Source organism: Empidonax traillii, unplaced genomic scaffold, assembly GCF_003031625.1.
Source record: "Empidonax traillii isolate 1590-97213 ecotype Southwest subspecies unplaced genomic scaffold, ASM303162v1 scaffold1250:size145484, whole genome shotgun sequence".
NCBI lineage: Eukaryota > Metazoa > Chordata > Aves > Passeriformes > Tyrannidae > Empidonax > Empidonax traillii.
Genome location: NW_020956443.1, coordinates 126,547 through 138,711, shown reverse-complemented (window position 1 = coordinate 138,711; position 12,165 = coordinate 126,547). Strand labels below are relative to the sequence as shown.

The following is a 12,165-nucleotide window of genomic DNA, read 5'->3' as shown; positions in this document are numbered from 1 at the left end:
ACCTGGAATGCCAAAGGAGGAGGAACAGAAGCTTTCCTGGGTAAAAGAGACCACTTTTGGTACTCATTCTCCCACAGACAGGCAGGTTTGGAAAGCCAACCTGCATGTCAGCAAGGTGCTATTAATAACTCTGCTTTATCCTGAAGTATTTTGCAAAGTCAACCAACATGAGAAAACGTGAGAGCTCAGAAGGAAATAGGTGATAAAAGTCTACGGCATCAGAGTCAGGCTCTGCAGAGCGCCCTTTCAGCCTCTGCATTCCCACCAGCTAATCCAGGGGTTGGGAAGGGCTTCCCACAATCCGTACAGCAGCGTCAGTGTACCAGACATATTTCACTGCACTCATTTCTGCACTTCCATGTGAGAACACACAGTTCTGTGGGTAAGAAGCCTTCCACTTCCCCGTCCAACTGGTGTTTGCCTTTCACTCCCTACTGCAGACAATGCATTTCTTTCCAGGCTTTTTGCAGGCTCCACTCCCACTGTGGAAGCAAAGAGCAAAGCTTTGGAAAGGCTGGAAGAACCTGCAGCCTGGGCTGCTGCTGCCCTCTCCTGGGTCAGCATCCCAGGAGCACGATGTTTTCTGTCACTACAGTGCTTTAATAGGGCACTTCCTTTTCTTCTGCTTGCAGCATTTCAGGACAAAGCACCAAAACGAGAGAGGAAAGGAATGGCTTTAGCCATTGCCACTCTTTAGACTCGATTATAAATGAAGAGAAGCCAACTGATTGTTTCCAGCACCCTCAGCTTGACCTCACTGCCTTGCTGTGCAGCATCCAGCCTGTCTGGAGGTGCCTGACTGGGCAAGCTGGTCTCACTTCCAAAGAGCTGGAATTCCAGCTAGCTGAAAAGTGGAGATGTAACTGTACATCCTAAGTCCATGGCACCTGGGCAAACAACATGGATAAGCGACCATTATTACTTTTCCAAACTACCTGGATGGCAGCAAAGCCAATGTGAGATTTTTAGTTCTCATGTCACTGGAAAATGCCAAGAGCAGAAGTGCTGGTGGGAATAAGGACCAGAGACTCAGTGAAGTGTAGAGGAATAAACACATCCTGATCTCACTCCATGCAGTGCTCTTCTTACCTTCAGTGTTGGTCTCTGACTGGTGGACTAAGTCCATTTGCCTCCCTGGGAGCCCTCTGTGTCAGAGGGCCTGGCTGGGAGAGTGGAAAAGCAAGAGGGGAGCCAGACAGGAGAGAGACTGATTGAGTCCATCCAAAAAAAAAAAAAAAAAAAAAAAAAAAAAAAAAAAAAAAAAAAAAAAAAAAAAAAAAAAAAAAAAAAAAAAAAAAAAACCAACAAAAAAACCCTAGTCATTTGAAAAGAAATTTCCTTTTATGTCGTGTTGGAGCAGGTAAATGCAAGACTATTGTATCAACAAAAAGTTCTTTTCTAAGTTGCTTTGTTTCAAACAATAGGTTTATAGATGCAGTCACTGTCAAGAGAAACTTCTGACACTGATGAAAGAGTCTGTATGTCCCAAGGATCTAAACTCCTGGCACATCACTTTTACAACCAATCTGCTAATGTGGCTTAAAAGGTAAGCATGTGGTGATATCAAGAATACCAACCACATCTGAGAATCTGCAGAGCAAGAGACCCTGGTTACCCTTGTGCATGCTCAGAGCTTCACACTCAGATGGGGTCCTCTTAATGCTGGTTCTCTTGCATCCACATGCACAGTCCTTTTACCTAATAACAGGGAAGCTCCCACTGCAGCCTCTTTCTCAACAAGGACACTCCTGGAGTGACCTTCCCCTACCAGATTACACACTTCCTTGAACCCAGCATCTCCGAGACCCCTACTCCTCCACAACCTGGTCTAGCGGAAGGTGTCCCTGCCCACGGCCAGCAGTTGGAACGAGATGAGTTTCAAGGTCCCTTTCTACCCAAATCATTCTGTGAAATCCAACTGAAATCAGCCCTGATGCTCACAAGTTGCAACAGCTTGGAAGACAAAACCACAGGCCCATGAGCAACTTGATCTCTTCCCTTCAGGAAGCCACTCAGGCGAAAACTGTCATGCCCAGGCCTTGAGCACACAAGTCACCTCCGCTTCACCACCTGACCCCCCCTCCATCCCACCAAACTCACCGATCGGCTGTTTCCACATTTCTTCCATTCACGGAGGGTTTAGAAGTCAAACCCCACCCCACACTGTATCACAGTCAGACTGTAACCAGCTGTTCAGGCTTTGCAACAGGAGACAGGGCACTCTCCCTGCCGTGAAACAAACTAGACAGAGTGGCTGGACAGCCCCCTCGGGCCACGGCTGCACAGCTGGCATGGCTCTCAAGTGGGATCTTTGGCACAGAATGCTATGCTGGCACAAATTCCGAAGCAGCTTTATCAGCAAAGCCACAGTGAGCAGCCAGCTGGTTGTTAACGAGGCAGCTAACCTACTCCCCTGAGCTGGGGAATACTTGCTGCAGGAAACTTGAAAAGACAAGACAAGACAAACGACAACAAAAAAAAAAAAACACCAAAAAGTCCCAAAACAAAACCCCAAACAAAACTCAAACTAACTCACAGAGTCTTCAAAGTACAGGGTCTGCAGCAACAGCTTGGCAGCCTCCTGCAGTTCTTCCTTCAGCTGGGTCGCTCTCTGGGTTTATCTCATCGTCATCAAGGTTCTGGTAACTAAGGAGCAGCCTCATCCTCTGTCCATGTTTAAGTACGGAAGGTGGCTTTGTATGTGTGCTCTGCTTTGTACTGAGAGCTGCAACCCTTCACGCACTTTGCTGATGCTCTCCCCAGCAAACGAGTAAAGCATTCCTGACACCCAACATGCTCTGGCTCCAGCATAGAATATGCTGAGCTGAAAGGGATCCATCATGATCATTGAGTCCAACTCCTGGCCCTGCACAGGACACCCTAAGAATCCCACCATGTCCCCAAGAGCATTGTCCAAATGCTTCTTGAACTCAGAACACCCTTGGTGCTGTGACCACTTCCCTGGGGAGCCTGTTCCAGTGCCCAACAACCCTCTGGGGAAAGAACCTTTTCCTAATCACCAACCTAAACCTTCCCTGACTCAGCTCCATGCTGTTTCCTTGAGTCCTGTCACTGGTCACAGAGCAGAGATCGGTGCTGCCCTCCACTGCCCCTCAGGAGGATAATGGAGACCCCAATGAGGTCTCCCCTCAGTCTCCTCTTCTTCAGGCTGAACTGAGTGACTCAGCTGTTCCACACAAGGCGTCCCCTCCAGACACTTCATCATCCTCATAGCCTTCCTTTGGGTGCTAACAACGTCTTTTTTATATTGTGGTGCCCAAAACTGCCCCCAGAACTCAACGTGAGGCCACCCCAAGTCAGAGCAGAGCAGGACAATCCCCTCCCTGTCCCGGCCAGCCATGTTGGGCCTGATGCCCCCAGAACAGGGTTGGCCCTCCTGGCTGCCAGGGCAGTGCTGACTCGTGGTCAACTGGCACCCACCAGGACCCTTTCCTGGTACTGCTTTCCAGCCTCTCATTCCCCAGTCTGTCTGTACATCCGGGGCTGGCCCATCCCAGGGCCAGAATTCGGTACTTCCCCTTGTTGAATTTCCTCTGGTTGGTGATTGTCCAGCCCTCTGATTTGTTGAGGTCTCTCTGCAGGGCCTCCCTGCCCTCCAGGGAGTCAACAGCTCCTCCCAGTTTAGTGTCCTTGGAAAACTTACTTAGTATCCCTTGAGTCCTGCGTCCAAGTGGTTAATGACGATGTTGAAAATAACTGGGCCGAGAGAACCCCACTAGTGACAGGTGCCAGCCTGATGTCACCCCATTCACAGTCACCCTTTGTGCCCAAGCCATGAGCCAGGTGTTCACCCACTGAGTAACACAGTTATCCAGCTGTGGGCTGGACAGTTTGTCTAGAAGGATCCTGAGAGAGACAATATCAAAAGCTTTGCTGAAATCGAAAAAGATTACATCAACTGACTTTCCCAGATCAACCAGGTGGGTTACCTTGTCATAGAAGGAAATCAGGTTTAATGACACTGTGCTGGCTGTGACCAACGACTACGTTGTCCTCCAGGTGTTTTTCAGTACTTCTCAGAATAATCTTTTCCATGATTTTACCAGGCACTGAAATGAGGCTGACAGGCCTATAGTTTCCAGAGTTCTCCTTCTTGCCCTTCTTGAAAATCGGGACAACATTTCCCAGCTTCCAATCAGCTGGGACCTCACTGGATTTCCAAGACTGCTCAAAGATCAGGAGAGGTTTTCTGCCTCAACTGCTTGACTTCCAGCATTTGGGAATTGCTTCTCCTGTGCCCTTAGGAGGTGATGCTTGAAAAGTGACCAGCCTTGATGGACCCCAGCATCTGCAAAAGCGTTTCCCCAGGGGACTTTACTCCCCCGTTCCCTGATCAGCCTGAAATCTGCTCTCCTCGAGTCCAGAGCTGAGGTTTTGCTGGCACTCTTCCTCCTGTCAACAGAGGATCTCCTCATGACCAACTCAATCACCTCATGACCAAGATGGCCCCCAACCTTCACTCACAAGATCCTCTTTGTGGACAAGCAGCAGATCAAGGAGGGCATCTTTCCAAGTCGGCTCCCTGAGGACCTGCTCCATAAAGCTGTCATCCAGGCTTTTTAGGAACCTTCTGGCCCGGGCTGTACCAGCTGTGTGATCCTCCCAGGTAATTTCTAGCAAGTTGAAGTCCCCCATAAGGACAAGGGCAGTCGACTTGGAAGTGTCCCTTGGTTCCTCAGAATAACTCGCTGGTGCCATCATCCTGGCTGGGAGGTCTAGAGCAGACTCCCACATCGACATCCACATTATTTGTTTGCCCCAGGGGCTCCCAACTGTGCCACTGCCAGCTGTGAGCTCCAGACATTCCAGCCCTCCCATTGCATACAGTGCCAGACCCCAACCTCTTCTGCCCTGCCCATCCCTCCTGAAGAGCCTGTAACCATCCAACAGGGCACTCCAGTCACAGGGCTCATCCCACCAGGTTTCACTCGTGCCAGTGACGTCAACCCTCTGGGACTGGGCCAAAGGTTCCAGCTCCTCCTGTTTGTTCCTCAAACTGCGTGCATTGGTGCAGAAACATTTCAGGTGTGATACATTATAGCCAACACCTTGAGAAACAGATTGAGGGATCCCATTAGTTTCCTCAAGTTTTTGGTGAGCCTGGTTTTGTCCTTCATCCCTTCCCCCTTCCAAGCTGGTTTAAAGCTCTGTCAATGAGCCCCACTAGATTCTGTGTTGTGCTTTTTCCCCTCTGAGGAAGGTGCATCCTGTCAGGTGTCAGTAGACCAGGTGTTGTATGGATCATCCCATCTCTGCTCTCAAAGCTAGGAATGTGGTTATATTCACAATCTTTCAAGTTACAGCCTCAGTAATTAATTTCATAGCCAAGTTATTGCCTCTGTGCTCTGGTGCCTGTAGTCAGAGTTCTGCATTACAAAACACAGAGAAAACATACTTAAAATTACACCCAAATCGAAACACCCTACCTGAGCTCACCTCAGCCTGTTTGACTTTCTCTCAAGTTTTCCTTAGTTAGCTGTTTCATTGCTTCCTCGCTGCAAGCTGGGGTTTTGTTGTGAGTCATTGCCAACGTGCTGCAGAATTAAATGCTTAATGCACAAACTCTATAGGCTATCACGGAAAAACACTAAAAAAAACAAGACCATGCCACTGGAAAAAAACCAACAGCAGAGCAAAAAGTCTTGTTTCCTCCCTTCCAACTGCCTTTTTTCCCAAGAGGGAGGTTGAAGAGCCAAGCCCCCCAGCCAAGTCCTGACCTGGTGTGCCTGCATACTCCCTGCTCCCACGTGGAGCTCGAAGCAGTTCACCTCCCATCCATGTGCTCAGGCCACAGGTGCTGTGCAGTCTCAGCCTCTCTCCAGACACCTTCTGCCACAGATCCAGCCTCATTCTTAACCTCTGCACACATATTCCTACTCCTTATCTTGCTCTCAGCTCACTTTATAGCTCCCTTGTTCTTTGTAACATCCACCCTCTGGACCGGCCTTTTACCCTGGCTGTTCCCATTCCAGACAAGGCACAAAAACCCTCACAAGCAGCACTTGCTGTCTCAGAATAAAAGCCCTTTTCTTCCAAAATCTAGCTCCAAGTTAACGTGCAGCTGCCAGGTTAGCAGTGCCTGCCCTGGCAGAGGCAATTTCTCTGACAGCACATCTCTGTGACCTGTTAGACGCATTTCATTTTCAAGCTGAACCAGGCAGGGCCCCACTGCTGGTCCAGTTCTGCTCATACAGGTGAAGGCACAGCACCTCCATCCACGCACAACCCCATTTCTCACTGCCACTGAGCAACGGGATTTTGCTTTTCGTTTTCTGACGTGAATGAAAATCTGTTGCCATCTCGATGTGGAACACCATCTCAGGCCCCACAGACCAGGCGTCAGGGCACAAAACCACACATTTAACATTCAAGTCCTTGTGCTTGTCCCCAGAGTTCACCAACTATGACTCATTTGCATGTAAAAAGTACTACAAATGACCCAATTTCTACGCTGGCTCTGTACAAATATTCAAAGAGAAATCAAAGCTGGAAGGAATTATGATTTCCCACAGATTCCTAGCAAAATTCTAAGCGCTTTTCACATGGACTCATTTTGCCAACTCTCCTGCCTTGAGTATGACCTTCATGAAGGCAGACATGCAGCGTGGAAGAGGCTCTGCGTAACACCCAAGCAGCCAAATTCTACGATGATGAGCACAGACACTCCAACCCCGTGGCACCGTACCTGTGTTTGCTCCATGGCCAGCCATACTTGCAGGTATTTTGCTATGTGCTCTACCTCAGGCCCCCCCTGCCCCCAGGAAGCGCTTTGTGCAGGGTGCTAAGATGGACATGAGGGAAGTGATCTCACGCTTGGGTAAGAGTGATCCCACTGCCTGCTGGGAGATGTAGTTTTACAAAAGGCACCAAACTGGAGCACGTTAAGAGGAGGTGATGCTGTGGAAGCAGCACCTCGGATCTCCCGTCTGTGCCAGCACACCCAGTGCAGCAGAGCTGCAACACCTTCATGAAGAACGAGATGGTCAGACAGCACCTGTGTAGCAGAATTCAAGTGCTGTTAGCACAGCCTGCCCTTCCCTAGGATACTGGGTTCCTATTTGCTCACTGGCTCTCCCTAATTTCTCCCAGCGCATCCTATTGTTCTCCAAGCTGCATCCAACGCCACCCTGCCTGGTGCACTGTGCCTGACATAATTCCTCAGCCTTCAGTCCACACACCTCAGAAGTAGCCCAGGAAACAGAAGAAAACATTTTCCTACCAAACAAGTGACTAAATTCAAAGTTCAGATGGAAAGGGCCACCGTGGCAGCCATGCTGTGCAGGAAACAGCCTGGGGCTTCTCCTAGAAGCAGTCAGTCGATCCCTCTGGAAAGACAGGTTGGGAAACACACATTGTGACAGCTGGAACACACTGGGAGCCACTCAACCCAGCCTGAGTCACCCAGCCTCCAGCGTGGCTGGCAGGGACTGCTGTGCAGCAATCCTGCAGAAACCTGCTCTTCCCAGCCGGCTGTAGCTTGGATACAGCCAGCAGAAATTTATTTGCCTCATTAGAGGAAAGCATGTGTGAGAACTCGCACGAAAACGAAGTTCTGCTTAGTGGGTGTGGGCCTGAAGCTTGTTTTTGTGCTCAAGATTTAGTGGAAGTGGCTGAACATAAGGCAGCAGCAAAGAGAGGCAGAGGTCCTGCAGCACATGGAGCTGGGATGCAGATGGGGAACAACCTGCATGGTCAGTCCAGCCAGGTGCTTCACTTCCACTCCCCATCCCAAAGACACTGCCTTGGGCAGGAAGAAAACAACGCAAACTGAGGTTAACAGCTAAAACAGCAAGCTGAGGTTCAATAGCACATCAGATGATTTGGGACAACTGAAATGGAACTAATAGCTAAGACTATAGTTATTATTAACCTAATATGCTGCCTGACTGTATTTTTATGAATACCAAAAAGCCTTTCTTCCATTCAGCCTTGTATTACAGCAAAACTCAGTGTCTGGGTGTGAACCAGGCTCTACCCAGCAGCAACCTTCATCAGGCTGCATTTCATCAGCTATTTTCACTGCCATAAACTATTTCTATGACCACACAAAAAGCAGGGCAAGGCAGAAGAGCACCAAGATTAAGCTAAAAAAAAGAAAAAAAAAAATTAAAAAAGCCAGTCAGCCACTAACAAATGCTTTAAATAAGTCCCCAGCCAAAGGGTTCCATATAAACTTCCTATGCCACGGAGCTATAGTCACCAAAATGGTTCACTTTCACACACTCATCTCCAGTTTAGTTGATAAGAGATGGCAGAACGGGTAAAAAAATTGGTCAAATCATTTAGAAAAATGACACTTTCAGAAAATAGATTATGTAACTCATTAAGAATATCTTCTGTAAGAACATAAAATTCTAACTTCTCAAAGACATGTATAAACACATCAATCTCAGGAAAGAGGAGAAAAAACTCAGTGCTCACCAGAATAAAGAAAAACATCTTTAAAGACACTCTTCCTGCAATTAGTATCTCTTTGATGGTATTCCAACAAAGCTAGACATCCTTTTCATATATATAAAAATACGGGTGTGTGTATATAGATATCAACAAAGTTAGACATCATTTTCCATATATATAAATATATATGAATGACAACTATGGAACCCTGAAAGTTGTACTTAGTTATTTTCTTTAGTTTGACACCAAAACAACACAAAAACGCAGACCAGAAGGTACAAGCAAGACTATGCTGATTTCCCACATGGAAAAAAAACCCCTTCTTTTCCCTCCTCTACCCAAATCCAAGTGTGAGTTTTCCCATATTTTGGAAAATTAGATGCATGTGGGAAAAATAGCGTTGGGTATCGACCTTCACAAATTTTGTCAGGGTCTGCTTTCTTACACTTCAGTGAGGATGTTGGCTGTGCTGTAACAGCCTGGAGGATGTGCCTGTCTATGCCACCATCACCTTTCTGACTGTGTCCAATGGCTCCAGAGGAAGCCATGGAGTTTTTCTTCTAAAGGAGAAGTGAGAATAAACCATCAGGGGATGCTCAACCCTCCATGGGTGATGACTTCTCCAAACAAGCTGTGACAGATCCTTCACAAGGCAACCCTGTGTTCTCTCAGCAGCCACACAAACATCAAACATCATTAGATGGTCCCCAACACTTGCCCTTGTCCCTCATGGAGTTTCCCTATGCTTTCAGGTGTTTAATCATTATTTTTTTTTAATTGATGGAGAAGTCATTCTCCATTGCTTCCCATTTTATTATCCATTTCCTGACTTCTTCTGCCTCCTGAAGGAGGAATTGATCAAAGTAAACACAGATATTTGCTCACAAATCGGGACCTCGTTGTGTATCACAACATATTGGATACCTCCCACCTCACTTATATTTCCTGTATCCCGAGTGCTGAGTGCAGTGTTTGAAATCCAAGATCAGAAGTGCATCTCACATCACTGGAGAAGATGATAGAGCTTTCCCAGACATCTGCTGCCACGACAGCTCATTAACACATCCCCCCCCCAAAAAAAAATCACCGGTGTGCTCCAAAGGGAGAAGGTAAATCCTACGAGGTGCCAAGCAGAAATCCTAACAGTCACAATCAAGCTAAAATAATACAGGAAATTTAAAAACAACCCACGTAAATTCATGCAACACCTCAACCTAACTTCCCATTCCACATCTTGGAAAGGTTTGGCATATGAGAATTAACTTGTGTGCCCCCTAAAGGAATTCTTTCCCCTGCATCTGTCGGTCTAATGCAGGCTACCACCCCTCCTTCCCAAAATGTCCCTTGCTCATACCTTTTCCCCATCACACCTCTACAACCTCCAATTATAGCAGCCTCTTAAGAAAATGCGGAACTCTGCCTCAGGGCAGCGCCCCTGGGAATACTGACCACAGTCCTGGGATAGCAGGCTGTTCAAGTAAGGGAAACTGATCCGCTTCAGCTCATCCAGCTTCTCCTTCAGCTTTCTGACCTGACTGTCAGAGCGGCTGATCCTCTGCCTCAGGAGCTTCAGCTCTCCGTTCTTCTTCTCCACCTGCTCCCGCAAGCAGCACACCTGGCTCTTGCTCTGCCGGGAGGAGAAGCAGTACGAGTGGAGGGAGTCGATGAGCTTGCAGGCCCCCGAGGCCGACATGATGACCTCGTTGATGGACATGGGGTTGGCGTCCGTGTCGCCCTTGTGCCCCACCACGGCCTCGGTGGCCGGGCGCGGGGTCAGGTCGGCCGGGGATGCCGACAGGCCCTGGGAGGGTTTCTGGGGGGTCGCAGTGAGGGAGGAAGTCGGGGACACTTCTGCTGCGGCCTTGTCGTGTCCCAGGAGGTGGCTGCTGCAGCTCGGCTCCACGTCTCGCTTTGGCCTCTTCCTTTCCAGCTGCTCTTTCAGGAGGGACGGCCTCTCCCTGGCGTGCTTGGAGGAAAAGCTGTATGAGTGGAGGGAGCCGATGAACTTGCAAGCACCGGAGGCAGGAGGGGTGAAGTCGTCGACCGACACGCCACTTCTCTCTGCCACCCAGCTCCCCACCCAGCTGCCCCTGGGACAGTCCTCCTCCACAGGAGACCTCTTGGGCTTCTTCTGAGCTCCACGCTTTGCACCCAAACTATCCCCTAACGTCCTTCTCCGAGGGCCGTCCAGCTGGCTGCGAAGGGCCTCCGTCTCCTCCGACATCGATCCCATTTCCACTTGCAGAGTCGCCTCCTCCATCTCTTCTGTCCCTTGCATCACCATGAAGTCCTGGTCAGAAGACGGGTCCCTCTGCGCTACCTCACCGCCTCCTTCCCGCGGGGCTTCCCCATCCCGCACCTGCCTCGCTATTTTCCTTCGGCTCCTGACATAATCCAGCTTGTCGTGCTTCTTCTCCGCGAGCTGGAAGATGGTCGGGACAGCAGTGGGCTTCAGCAGCCGGTGCTGGTCTTCCAGCCGCTTGGAGAAGCTGTCTTTGGTGAAGTGCTCGCTGCAAAGAAACGAATACTTGGTGGGGGTCCAGTTGTCTCTCTGAACAGCTTTCAGCCACTGAATCAAGCGCTTCGAATCCTTCAGAGGGAACCTAAAACAGAAACAAGACAAAACCCGTGAAAAAATAAGCCACCTTTGGGAAATCAGAAGGTCTGGTGCTCTTTGGATCACAGAACCACGGAACCCTAAAATCGTTAAGGCTGAAAAAGACCTCTATGGTGATCAAATCCAAGGTGATGGTCAGGTTTAAGAGGTTCTAGTGAAAGCTGTGTTTTGAGAGGCTCCACTCATTTAAGGATTTTTTTCATTTTGGGCTGAAATATTTGATATTCGTTCCCTGCTTTAACAGCTTCACTTCACAAAAAGCACAGGACCAGAAGGTGTCCTTTTCATTTTCATCAGCAATCGACTCCCATTATTCTGCTCACCTCCCCCACGAGGAACACCCTGTCCACAAGGAAGGGGACTGTGACCACCACTAGAGCACCCAGCTCAGCCAACACGCTGCCCACCGCCGCCTCCGCTGCCCGGGCGATGCTGACACCGGGTGTATTTAATAACATTCAATAACGTGTAGAAACGCCTGGAGTGAAAGAAAGCCCGAGCAGAGGAACCAGGCGCCGTTTCCAATGGGACTCCCGAGACAGGGACGTTCCCCTGGGGACCCACCCCAGAGAGCGATGGGGGGCCCGGGGGGCTCGCACGGAGGGGGCTCGGGGGTACAGGCCGGCAGTGGGCCCGGGCCCCGCGGCCAGGGGCGCTCCCGCTGCCCGGCCGGCGCTGAGGCTCCGGGAGCCCCGAGCCGGTTCCCCCCGAGGGAAACAAAGGGTGGCCGCTGCCGGGGGGAGCCCGGCGGGGGGAGCGGGACCGGGGCGCGGGCGGCCCAACGGCGGCACCTGCGCGGGCCGGGCGGGCCGCCCTTACCTGTGGAAGGAGACGGCGCCGCGGCGCGCCTTGCCCTGCCGGTTGGAGCAGTTGGCGGCGGCGCAGCAGATCACCATCTCCGGCCGCCGCCGCCGCCGCCCTCGGCCGGCCGGGCCCGCCCCGGCCCCGGCCCCGCCGCGCCGCCGTACGGCAAGATGGCGGAGCCGGGTCACCGCGGCGCCCCTCGCCGCTGGGGAAGGGGTTTCTGTACGGCACAACATGGCGGCCGCCACATGGCCGCCGCCATTTTGGCCGAGAAGCGGCCGTACGGCGTCTGTGCCGCGGGGCCAGTGGGGAAGGAGGGGGTCGCT

The 12,165-nt window shown here is 50.5% G+C and overlaps 1 protein-coding gene across 2 annotated transcripts in view; it reads right to left on the bottom strand.

Moving 5' to 3' along the window:
* The window catches only part of THAP4 (THAP domain containing 4), a 17,995-nt gene extending 5,978 nt beyond the window's left edge, over nt 1-12,017 (bottom strand). The window contains exons 1-2 of one of the 2 annotated variants that reach the window (XM_027906124.1): nt 11,855-12,017; nt 9,868-11,021 (exon numbers count right to left, since the gene is read on the bottom strand). In XM_027906124.1, coding sequence (XP_027761925.1) covers nt 9,868-11,021; nt 11,855-11,931 — 1,231 coding nt within the window. In that variant the 5' untranslated portion in view covers nt 11,932-12,017. Of the gene's footprint in view, nt 1-6,706; nt 6,826-9,867; nt 11,022-11,854 lie in introns of those variants that run through there. The other variant, XM_027906125.1, reaches the window with a different exon arrangement.
* Nucleotides 12,018-12,165: the final 148 nt, after the last annotated feature.